A 12,796-nucleotide genomic window follows, 5' to 3' on the forward strand; every position below is an offset into this window, starting at 1 on the left:
TGCCCAGAGCATGCTAGAATTATGGAGGGAGCATGCCCACGAAAGGAATTTTAGTGTGCTCTGCCCAATCCACAAAAAATGGAGACCCCACAATCTGCGCCTACTACCGGGATAAGCCTCCTCAACATAGCCTATAAGATTCTATCGAGCGTACTGTGTGAAAGATGAAAGCTCACCGTCGACAAACTGATTGGACCTTATCAGTGTGACTTTAGGCCTGGCAAATCAACAACCAACTATGTACCAAATCTTGGAAAAGACCCGTAAAAAGAGAATCGATACACACCACCTCTTCTCGATTTCAAAGCTGGTTTTAACAGCAAAAAGGATCTGCCTCTATGCCGCGATGTCTGAATTTGGTATCCCCGCAAAACTAATAGCGCTGTGTAAACTTACAATCAGCAATACCAAAAGCTTCACCAGGATCGGGAAGGATCTCTCCGAGCCGTTCGATACCAAACGAGGTTTCAGACAAGCCTTTCGTGTAACTTCTTCAATCAACTCTTGGCGAAAATAATTCGAGCTGCAGGACTAAACAGAGAAGGTATCATCTTCTATAAAAGAGTAAGTTTCTAAACAAACAATCGTCGCACTCGTGCTTTGCCTTTCAAGTCACTGTTGACAGTCATAACTTCAAAGTCGTAGATAATTTCGTCTATCTGGGAACTAGTATTAATACCAACAATGTCAGCCTCGAAATCCAACGCAAAATCAGTCTTGACCACGGGTTCTACTTTGGACTGAGAGCCGGCGTTACGAGCGGCTACGCTGGCTATGTTATGTCGTCCGAATGGAAGAAAACGCTCCAGTTCTAAAAATATTCGACGCTGTACCCGCCGGGGAAAGCAGAGGAAGAGGAAGACCTCCACTTCGTTGGAGTGATCAGGTGAAGAAGGACCTGGCTGCACTTGGTATCTCGAATTGGCGCCAAATAGTGAAAAGAGAAACTGTTTCATCAAGACAATCAACGTATCACAAGTCAGTGAAAATAATGACAAAAAGCCATGAATTGAGCTTCAAATTCGTATCAATTCAGATCTGGTACCCAGCGATCCGTTTCTAAGATCTCAAAAATGCTCGCTTGGATTAAATTTTCGTCGAATGAAAAGGTGAGCGCCAAAGCCTATTTGGAAGCAAAAGACAAATACTACAAAAGTGGTATCGAAAAGTCCGAGTGTCGATATAATCAGTGTATCACCCTTGAAAGGAACTGTGTTGAATAAAAAAAAAAAACGAAATTTGCCAAAAAAAAAACTGTGATTAATTATAGTAGGTCAAGTACTTTTCAATTGGCCTGTTATCTTAAGGGATCTCCGGCGTTTTCTTCGAGGAGTTACAAACTTCGTAGCCTACCTCGTTCAAGGTATAAAAACCACATGCGTTAACATTGTACGCAATTCTTATGTAACATATGCGATGTATTTGACGTTGAACCTGTGACAAGGTTAGCAATTCTTTATTATTGTTTTTGCCAGCTAAAGGCAAGCATTGATTCATTTCTTTACGTTTTAAGTTGATGATAAGCTTATTTGAAAAGCAAGTGTATGCCCAAAACGAGCAGTGATAACAGAACCTGCACAAACTTCGACGCTACCGGCAGTCATGTCAGCAGACAGAGCATTGCTTGACCTCAGGCCACTCCAAACAGTATCCAAATCGATGGCAAGCACTTTTTCTCACCAACGCCAGCATTGCAAGCCATTCAGTCGATCATTTGCCAAAATTTTGCAATTCAGTAGGGCAGCACCCGTTGCGTATACGCAACAAAGGAAAGCAAATGCGAGATATACGAAAACCTATAATGAGTTCGGAAGGTTTCATTTACTTGCCAAACAGTGGCAATGCGATCGCTAAGTGGCTAAGAGCTACGCCGGGCATATTATGTAAAGTGAAAGAATTAGAATTAGATCTAACTAAATGAACATAAGAGCTACGTTTCTTTAGAAAAATATATTTACAAAAATTCTGAATTTGTGCGAATTTATACAAAAGTTTTGGTTTAGACAAAGCGTCAACTAAATATTGAACTACGCTACCGTAGCAGGTAAATTGAAACACATAACCGAGATATTTATCTGCATCCATCAAAGGCCATGGATTTCCTGGACGAGTGGTTCTTGTCACAAGGTAAAGGAAACCCCCGCCAACAACTACATTCACGCCCAAACGAAAGTGCAATTACAAGTTATAGTTACAATGTTCTATTTCGACCTATTTAGATTGACAGGCGGTAGTGAGTGTTTGTATGTATGTGTATGTGTGTATATAATCAGTGCAAATGGCTGGCAGTTGAAGCTAAGTGGCACTTTCGTTTTTGAGTTAATATTGCAAGCGCAATCTGTAGCAGCTTAGCTGTCATTTGCCCATTAGTAAGCTGGATTACAGAAATGTTGTGGATGTGCGTCAAGCAGCGAGTTAAATATCGAGAAGTTGCAAGGATTTGCAGTGCAAAATTTCGCAAACGAAACTTCTTCTGTTGAAAACGCGCACAAAACTTGCGTAATTTTAATTTACTTCAATTGTGTTTTACTTTTACTTTCTTCGTTCTCGCGCGCATATTGATTGTGCAGTTGCAGTGTGCCTTGCTGTGTTCGCAATCCGCTTTAAGCTTTTTTATTTATTTTCCATTGCTCATCCAAGTCTTTCGTACTTTCATTCGACGTGTTGACATATACGCGAAGATCACAAAATTTTGTTGAAGTCATTTAATTAAGACTCGTGCCTTTTTTATTAATTACGCGCTGCTCTGCATTTCATAAAGTTCCACATTTTCCAAAGAAGATGGCAGTACATTGAATTGTTGCAACTTGGCACAACTATTTAAGACGACAAACACGCTGAAGCTCTTCAGTGACGGTGTGGTGTGTATGAGTTTGCTGACATTGCTTTGAATAGATTATGTGATTGCCTTTTAGGGATTTTGCGCAGGCAACACAGCTCATCAAATAAACATTTGTATAGAAAGTGAAGAAGTCTACACAGTTATACCGAAATGGATGGCTTTTATGTAAGCATACGCAAGCGTTGTATTTCGCAAATGGATATCGATTGCCCTTATCATATAGAAATCCAGTGTAAGTAATGCAGTGTGAATGGAAGTGAATGGAGTGGAGTGCTACCGCCTTTTATAACACTTAAAAAATATATCATCTCATGGCTTATTGCTCATATTTACTTCAATAATAATTTGTTACAATCGAAACGAAGAAGTATTACAATAACTATTGCTGGAATGAAAGAGTTTCCTAAAAGCAAAAAAACTGGTAGTCGAAAAAGTATTTTCGTATTTTTAATCAAACTTTAACTTATTTTTTTTTTATATTTTGGTCGAGCACTTTTTGCCATTTTTCCGCCAGAGCCATTATTCCATCAGTGTAAATCGAAATTTCGAAACTTCCAGAACGGTTGCGAGCTACACGAACTGATCTACAATTTCATTCATCAAATCGGTTATCATGGCGCGATTGAGAGTTACGTTCTCACCGGCATCATTTTTATATTGAGATAGTATATGGACCCATCCACACCAATCCGTTGTTGTTTCTGAAGGAAATGGCAGCTCTTGAATCTCTTCGAGTTGCTCTCAGTCCCAAATATGGCAATTTTGCTTGTTCGAAAACGTCGGATCTTCTTCTAACTTTTCAAGAGCCAAAGAGAGCGTAGCGATGTCCGTATGAAATGTCGAGCGGCGTCAGTTCTTGCACAAGCGGACTTAAGATCTCGACGTAAAATGCGCCAAGTCGTTCCATACGTCAGTCCGAGTTTCTGCGAACGGCACCAGATTGACCCTCCACGACCTTAGTGTAAACTACGGCTGCTATATTTTCTTCACTGCGTGCTGGACGTGGTCTATTCGATCGAATATTATCCAATACTGAATGCTGGGTTTCAAGACGGTTGGATGGATGAAAAGTTGAGCGAAGCGCTTGAGACACATTCTTTACAGAACTTGAATTTTCGTAATAAAGTTGAACAATTTCTAAACGTAAGCCTTTCCATGATGAAATCACAAACAATACAGAAAAAAAAAATAACATGACAGCTTGACACGACTCACGTGTGATCTGCCAAGAAAAGTCTATTGAAAAAAATACCTCTAATAAAAATAAAAATATCGAACAAAGAATTTGTCTGAAATTTTGTATTTCTAGCCAAATTTCGTGTGCTAAATCGTAGCGAATGATGATTCAATTCGATCGAAAACACAATAAAACCTTCAAAGGTGGTCGGGGCCTATTCAATTGACAAAAGTTATAAAAAGTGAAGGATTTGGTGCTTGAAAATCGTTAGGCAAGTGTTAGAGACATGGCAAGCTCGACATCTCTCGTGAGTCCGTTCCATTGATTTTGGTGGATATTTTAGGCATGAAACGCGTTCTTGCTCAGCTAGTCCTGAGAAAGCTGAATTTTTTTCAAAAAGAGTACCGTAAACAGCTCTCTTTGGACATGCTTGATTATGCGAATTCCGATTCCACATTCGTAGACATCATTATAACTGCCGTTTGGATAGGGTTTATGGGTTTGACATGGAAAGAAGTCGGAATGGAGTGGGAAAAAACGAGCCAAAACCAAAAAACACACGCCAAAGCCGTTCAAAAATCAAGGTCATGCTCATTGTTTTATCGATATTCGTGGTTTGGTGCATGATGATTTTTTTCCGGAGGAACAGACGGTCAATAAGGAATGCTATGTGGCCATATTTAGGCGTTTGCTTGAGAACATCCGTTGAAAACGGACGGAATTGTGGAGAAGCAATTCATGGATTTTACACAATGATAATGCAGCATTGCATCGAGCCACGATTGTGTCCGATAATAAAGCGACAACGCAATGAATACCACCGACCAACAGCTGTATTCACCAGATTTGGCGGCGTGTGATTTTTTCTTGTTCCCCAAACTGAAATTGTCGCTCCATGGAACCCGTTTTCAATCGATCGAAGGAATAAACAAAATTCGCTCAAGCAGCAGAAAGCCATCCCAAAAAGTGCTTATGAAAACTGTTTCGAAGACTGGAAAAATCGTTGGCATAAGCGTATTACAGTGCAAAGTATTATATCATGAACGAATACCTTATCATAAACACTTATTTTAACCGTTATTAGAAAATCGCAACATTAAACTTCCTTCCTTCCATTACTATTGCATGAGTTGAAAGGAGATTTTTCAAAAATAGCAAGCAAACTCAAAACTATAAAAAGCTAATTTTGAAATTATCTCAACATTAGCAAATATACGCTGAATGGTTGAGCGAATTGGAATAAGTTTCTGTCTATTACACTCACTCATTCGCACACGCTTTTCACAAATTTAGGCGCATAACAGATTCGAAAATCCACAATTTTCAGTTCTACGGAAGCGCTGGCTAGCTGTGTACCGGAAAATACTGAAGTGACTGTGCTTAATTTTTAGGTTGCAGACCAAAAAAAAATATCTCTCAGTTTGAAAATAGAAAATTTACAAAATTTTTGGTGAAAGTGCATATAAACTGGAAAATTACGAAATTTCAAAAAGAATAAAAATTGAAACTAGCAACACGTTAAATAAAAACACGAAACTATAATCATATTTTGAAGTCGCTTTACAAATTTCGTCCCTTCTTAGCGCAACAGTACAAAAGTTATGCCACATATACATACATACAACTTGAATTATTCAAATATTTTTGACTGAATACGTTGCAGAAATTCCCACGAAACGTTTAAATATAGCGATGATTGCGATGGCAATGGCTAGTATAATTGAAAAGTGCAATAAGAGCGGCGCTGCAGATATTGCAAGTTTACGTACATATTTCCAAATGCAACTTTGCACAGCGATTCAAATTAATGACCCATCAAATTTGCATAGATTTCAACAAGCGAGCGGTTCAGTGGAATCGGAGGGGCGAGCGAAGTGAATGACGAACGGCAACGCAAAAATGCAAATCGAAAAAAGCTAGGAAATTAATAAGACAGATAGATAGACACAAGGGAAAGTGGAAAGCGGGATAGAGCAAGAACAAATTCAATTTTCGAAAACGAAGAGAAAGCCAACAAGGCGAAAAAACAATTCGCTTTCGCAGCATTTTCACAATTGATCAGTTTTTTTTTGCTTTTTGCTTTTCCTTTTCGACAGCAACGCCCCCACATGGTTTTATTTTTATACATATTCGAGAAATAACAAAAATAACGGAATATAATTAAAAGCTACTTGCTACTCCGCTTTGTGCGATCATTCTCATAAATTTACACAAATAATATGTAAATACACTGAAAACACACAGGCAAAATCTTGTGTTTGTATGTATACGTTTGAGTATATAAAACGTGTCTGGTGTGTGTGTGTGTGTGTTTATGAGAAGAAGAAAGCGCAAAAGCAAACGATTGAGATAAACCAAAAGCGAGCATATTTTCACAAAATAAAAAAAAAATCATTTTCGTAAGGCGAAAGGCGGGCGACGAAGCAACAGCCGCGGAGAATTGAAAGCGAAACGCATATGGAAACATAAATAGAGGTTCGTTAAAATTGAAGAAATGCGTGAAAATGTGTGGAAAAGTGTTGGAAAAATGGCAGCGCACATTCAACAACCACAAGTAGCATCGCCGAGAACAACAACAACAGCCAGAGCAACTGTGTATTTGGCATTTGCTCAAGTTGGGGTACAAAAAGGCTGGTCGACGAGTGGCGAGCGACGTTGGCCTCCGCTGAAATGCAAAGCAAACGCTTAACCTTTTCAACGTTTTTAAGCTCTGCTGACTTTACACTACAATTTTGACGGGAAATGTTGACCATTTAATCAAATTATGCATAAATGCATACGTACATATGTACGCTCTTACTTATGTACAAATATATTCTCAGATTTAAATACTTTTTTTTGTATATGCGCTTTTTATACCCTGCACAGAGTATATTAAGCATGCCAAGAAGTTTGTAACACTCAAAAACGTCTTAGACCATTTAAAATAAATAAATGATCAGCATGACAAGCTGAGTTGATTTAGTCATGTCCGTTTGTCTATATATACGCGAACTGGTCCCAGTTTATGAGATATTGATCTGAAATTTTGCACACGTTCTTTTCTCCCTAATAAGTTGCTCATTTGTTGGTACCGCCGATATCAGACCACTATAGCACATAGCTGCCATACAAACTGAACGTACCGAATGAAGTGCTTATATGGGAAACTTTTTTATTTAACGAGATATCGTCACCAAATTTCGCATGGGTTATTCTCTAAAGAAGTGGTTTAATCTCCGTAGAAATTATTCAGATCGGGTCACTATAGCATATGGCTGCCATACAAACTGAATGCTCGGAAGCAAGTGCTTATATGGAAAACGTGTTTATTTAACGAGATATCGTCACCAAATTTCGCATGGGTTATTCTCTAAAGAAGTGGTTTAATCTCCGAAGAAATTATTCAGATCGAGTCACTTTAGCATATAACTGCCATAAAAACTGAATGCTCGGAAGCAAGTGCTTATATGGAAAACGTTTTTATTTAACGAGACATCGTCACCAAATTTGGCATGGGTTATTCTCTAAAGAAGTGGTTTAATCTCCGAAGAAATTATTCAGATCGAGTCACTACAGCATATGGCTGCCATACAAACTGAATGCTCGGAAGCAAGTGCTTATATGGAAAACGTGTTTATTTAACGAGATATTGTCACCAAATTTCGCATGGGTTATTCTCTAAAGAAGTGGTTTAATCTCCGTAGAAATTATTCAGATCGAGTCACTATAGCATATAGTTGCCGTACAAACTGAATGCTCGGAAGCAAGTGCTTATATGGAAAACGTGTTTATTTAACAAGATATCGTCACCAAATTTCGCATGGGTTATTCTCTACAGAAGTGGTTTAATCTCCGAAGAAATTATTCAGATCGAGTCACTATAGCATATAGTTGCCATACAAACTGGCCGATAAAAATCAAGTTTATGTAAAGAAATTTGTATATTTGAGAAGGGCATAGCTTCGGTGCCACCAAAGTGAAATGTTTTTATATACAGATACATACATATATGTATATATGTGTGCGTTTGGGCATATTTACAGTTATACGCGATGCCAGAAAGCCTTTGCTGGGAGATATATTGACCAACTGTGTGTAAATTAAAGCAATCTTGCGTACAGAAATGAATTGAACGGACTGAAGGACAAAAAGCAATAATGTATACATATGCAATAATAACAACAAACAGATGGACTTCATTTTTTTCATTATTATTATTTTTCATTTTTTCTTTTTCCTTTTTCCTTTATTTATTTTTTTAATTACATTAAAAGTGACGATGACTTTCGACTCGAACGCTCAGTAATATTGATCTGATTGCGCCCAACCATTCGTATGAGCGTTTATTACGCTTAATTAGCACTACATTATTGAGCATCCTTTTCTACGCTCATTACTCATTATTTTAGATTTCTGAATTCACACAAAAATGACGTCGCCTCTACACAAATATTGTAGAAACCGAGAAGAACAACAAATGCAACAATGTTTAAGACACACGTACAAGTGTTTGAGCAGCCCCGTTGCTGCCATAGCCCCTCTCCGAGTAGGCTCAGCAATGCTAGCATTGTTAGCCTATTTTTAAAGATGAAAATCACCACCGCCAACAGCAAATCGGTGGCCGCACTTTCCACACACCGCATTGTGTACTACAAGTAGCGCTGTGTTCCTGCTAGCCTATATATTTTTGCGCTGCTTGGCAAATGTATTTTTGAAGTCCGACAAAATGTGGATGAATGGATACACACAAGAACGAGCTATTTTCTGCAGCAAGTGAAATCTCTCAAACAGCTGTTGCGCTTCGACGGGACGAGTACGCGCAAAATTGGTCGTTTCGAAATAATTGTGCACAAATCGAGGACATTAACGAATTCGTTGAATAATTATAAATGTAAAAAATATTATATTAACTAATTCAAATTGAAGTGTGCTGAGTAACTTTCATTGTAGGAACAATTTAATAGTTTGCTTTGTTTTCTCTGTATAGTTTAAAGCGTTTATAGTGATTGAAACGAGACATAACGATATTAGTGCAATACTTGACAGCAGTTTCGGCATTAGTGTTACCGTTGCGCTGTGATAGCGATGTTCTAGAGCTCTTACACTTTTTTCTAAAACTTTGAAAACTTTCGTAAAACTGGAAACGTGAATCAGCCGAACCACACGACACAATGCCATTCGTTGCGCCGAAGAGCACTACCACCAGCACCACTGGACGCACCACTTTTCGGCCGCCATGGGTGAAAGAGGATTCGACCGCCAATGCAAAGCCCTCGGTGCCGTGGGCAAAGAAGACAGTTGCCACAACGGCCGATAAAGATAAGGACAAGGAGAAGGAAAATGGTGAAAAGACGACAACTACGTTGGCGGCCAAGAAGACAACGGCACCAGTAAAAAAAGTTAATGAAACAGTTGCGGCGGCCAAAAAGACTGTCGAGCCCGTCAAGAAAGCAGCAGTGGAGCCGTTGAAAAAGAACGCTGAGCCAGCGAAGAAAGTGATTGAACCAATCAAACGTGTAGCAGAACCTGCTAAGAAAGTAGTTGCACCCGTTAAGAAGGCGCCAGAGCCTGTGGTAGTCAAGAAGCCGGCAACCACAACGGCAACGAAATCAGCTGCAGCAGCGGTAAAGAAGAAGGAACCAACGCCATCGTCATCGGAAGAAGAGGAGACTGAAGAAGAGGAAGAAGAAGAGACTGAGGAAGAGGAGAGCGAGGAAGAAGAAAGTGAGGAAGAAGAGGAGGAAAGTGAGGAGGCGGCAGATGACAAAGAAGTGGACGATCTCGAAGGACTGTCCGATTTAGAGTTTTCCGAAAACGAGTTTACACAACCATCACTGCGGTTGGGCGTGAAACTAAAGAAGACACCACAAGTTAAAAAGAAGGAGAATGAAAGTGAGTTATCAAGACGCTTCTCAATTGAAAAACCCAAATTACGACCGGTCATGGTCAAGCGCGACAAGTCCATGAAAAAAGTTGAAGGTGATAGCGACGATGACGAGGACGAAAATGAAGAAGAACATGAACGTCAATTGCGTTTCAAATTAGAGAAACCAAAATTGAGACATGTTAAACGCGAAGAGAAACCCTTGCCAAGCAAGAGTACCGAGGATATTATGAAAATACGGCCCGTTTTGAAAAAGGTTAACAAAATCGACGAAATACTCAAAGAGCCGAAAGAAGAGCCTAAACCCGAATTCAAAACTAAACAGTTGCGTAAAGCACCGTCAATCAAACGTGAGCCCAGCATGAAAAACGGTGAGTGTTTGTGGCGACAGTGAGTTGTGAAATGGAAAGTGAAAAACGTAATGAATTTATAGTGTTAAAGCAAGAAAGCAGAAATCAATTAATGCTAAATAAACCAACAAGCTAACCAAAATGGAAGTCAGCTTTAGTTGCAATTATTCATTATAATTATTTTACTAAGTGATGCCTTTTAGCTGAAATAGCGCATAGAAGTGGCGCACAAGCTTTCCTCAAGTGGCTCTTCTAACCCGGCTGTAATATATCAAACGCTTCATTAACCCTTAGCAAATACGCCAATACGTGAGTTTTGTAAGTGCAACCTTTTTCAAATAGAACACAGGAAGTATTTTCTAAACCGTCTTGTCGCCGCTTGGACTTCGTTTTGTGCCATGTTAATGTTATTTATTAAAATATGTATATTTATGGCCATCATTCGCCTCATTTCGTATTCACTTCATACCAAAAAGCTTTAGAAACAACAAAAAAGTTGTAGCATTTCTAAAGCACTCGAGAAATCTAGAAAGGAGGTCGCCACTTTCACATTTATAGCTAACGCATCACATTCGTTCACACATACAAATATATGTATATATATACCCCATATGTTCCCATGTTACATACAGACAACTATACGAAGACACATTTATTAGGCTCTTCGGTAATTTGAAGTGGTTTGAAATGTTTTTAATGCTGTTAATACGCGTAAATCACTTGCAAAGCCACACATTTGGATTCCTCACAGACAGCTTACCACCCACTCGTGTGAGGCTTTCAAGAATTGTCTGCCATTTTATTTGTATGCTAGACAAGTTAGCGTATTTTCAAAATATTCTACAACTGTGTAGGTGTGTTCATGTATGGTTGGTAATGCATGAAGTGTGTTGGTAATAATATTTTCTCCGAAGAAATCTAGTTAAAAGCAATATAAGGTCTAGTAAAAAAAGTCCATTATTTTTCTACTTAATAGATGGCTTCAATAATATATATCGCGCGTTGTATAAGTGCCATCGCGTTACTTAATATGGCGTTAGAAAGATAGGATTTGGTACTAAACAAACCCCTCGAACAGTTTTTTGATTGCTTGACTCAATATTGTTTCAGCACACGTCACACCTGCAACTAGAACAGAATTGACGGTCAAGAAGTTTCGCTATGAGTTTGGTGAGACTGTCAGGGATTCCCTATGAGCTACTATGAGCTGCTCCCCTACGGCTAAACTCTTAATTCGGTGTTGTATTGTCAATAAAAAGACCGTCTGAAGGAAGCAATCCACCCGTAGCGGTTAGCTTTAGCCAATGGGAGAGGAATTATATTCCAGACCACACACATTGTTAGCGACGGAACAGAGGTTTCGTGCGCTTGATTGGGAAATTCTTCTGCATTGACATTTTACTCCGGTTCGGTCCGGTGATTGTTGCCTGTTCTGGTCTATGGCGAATGATTTTACTGGTGAGAAAATCGACTCCAAAGAAGTTCGTTCAGTTTTTCGTCAATAGGACCGAGCAGTTATCTCCAAAATGGCGACAAGCTATCGAACAAAACGGTTAACATTTGACCTAAATCGGATCACTTTAGCTACTAAACTTTATTGGATTTTAAATTTATTTTTACTAGGCCTTATACTTAAATTTTTAGTGCAAACTTAAGGCGAATTTTCGATTTCGTTCGTTTTTAGAGTTCTGTGATGCTGAGATGTAATGAATTTGAGAATAGAGTTCGACGGCTGCAAGATTCAATCGAAATTTCGCAAAAGTGAATAAAATCTGGCGTTTTTATACTCTTGCCAAAAACGAATGGAGATATATATAGGGTTATATGACGAGACGAGTTGAAATCCGGATGACTATTCTCTTGGGTACCAAATATTTGGACTCCAGTGCTTGTCTTTTTACGGTCAATTCATTCCTTCGCACCTACATATACACCTAATAATAGATTTTTCAATTACAAACGGTTTGGGATATCAATGAAATTCTTTATTCCTGCGAAAGTACATTCGATGCTATTTGCATGGCCACCACGGACACGCTTGCAGAAGTCCAGACGCTGAACCGCATTTTCGACGGTTTTCGAGCATAAATCGCCCGATACCGATGTAATTTCACGTTCGATATTCGTACGAAATTCGTCAATCGTCACTGGCTTGTTAACATAGACCATAGACTTGACGTAGCCACACAGGAAATAGTCTAACGACGTCAAATCGGACGGCCGAGACGGCACATGTTGTGAGATAACACGTTCACCAAACTTTGTTCTCAATAAATCGATTGTGATATTCGCTGTGTTGCTAGTGGCGCCATCCTATTGGAACCACATATTGTCTAAGTCCATATCATTTAAATCGGGACAAAAATATTCGGTTATTATTGAGCGGTAGCGATTTCCGTTCACAGTAATGTGCCGGTCTTGATCATCATGAAAGAAGTACGACCTAATGACACCGCCTGCCCATAGACCTTACCAAACCATAATTTTTTTCGACTCATGGAGTACGTGTGGATTGCCGCCCGACCAACAACTCATATTTTGCTTATTGACGAAGCCATTCA

General features: G+C 39.1%; 2 protein-coding genes across 10 annotated transcripts in view; one reads left to right on the forward strand and one right to left on the reverse strand.

Moving 5' to 3' along the window:
• Positions 1-12,796, reverse strand: part of LOC120766465 (trichoplein keratin filament-binding protein) — a 123,027-nt gene that overhangs the window by 89,883 nt on the left and 20,348 nt on the right. The window lies entirely within an intron of this gene.
• The window catches only part of LOC120766463 (glutamic acid-rich protein), a 30,787-nt gene continuing 20,099 nt past the window's right edge, over positions 2,109-12,796 (forward strand). For 2 of the 7 annotated variants that reach the window (XM_040091992.1, XM_040091994.1), the window contains exons 1-2: positions 5,357-5,410; positions 8,989-10,256. In XM_040091992.1, the coding sequence (XP_039947926.1) occupies positions 9,173-10,256 (1,084 nt within the window). In that variant the 5' untranslated portion in view covers positions 5,357-5,410; positions 8,989-9,172. The other 5 variants (XM_040091997.1, XM_040091995.1, XM_040091993.1 and 2 more) reach the window with 5 other exon arrangements.

This window comes from Bactrocera tryoni, chromosome 1 (genome assembly GCF_016617805.1).
Source record: "Bactrocera tryoni isolate S06 chromosome 1, CSIRO_BtryS06_freeze2, whole genome shotgun sequence".
Classification (NCBI taxonomy): domain Eukaryota; kingdom Metazoa; phylum Arthropoda; class Insecta; order Diptera; family Tephritidae; genus Bactrocera; species Bactrocera tryoni.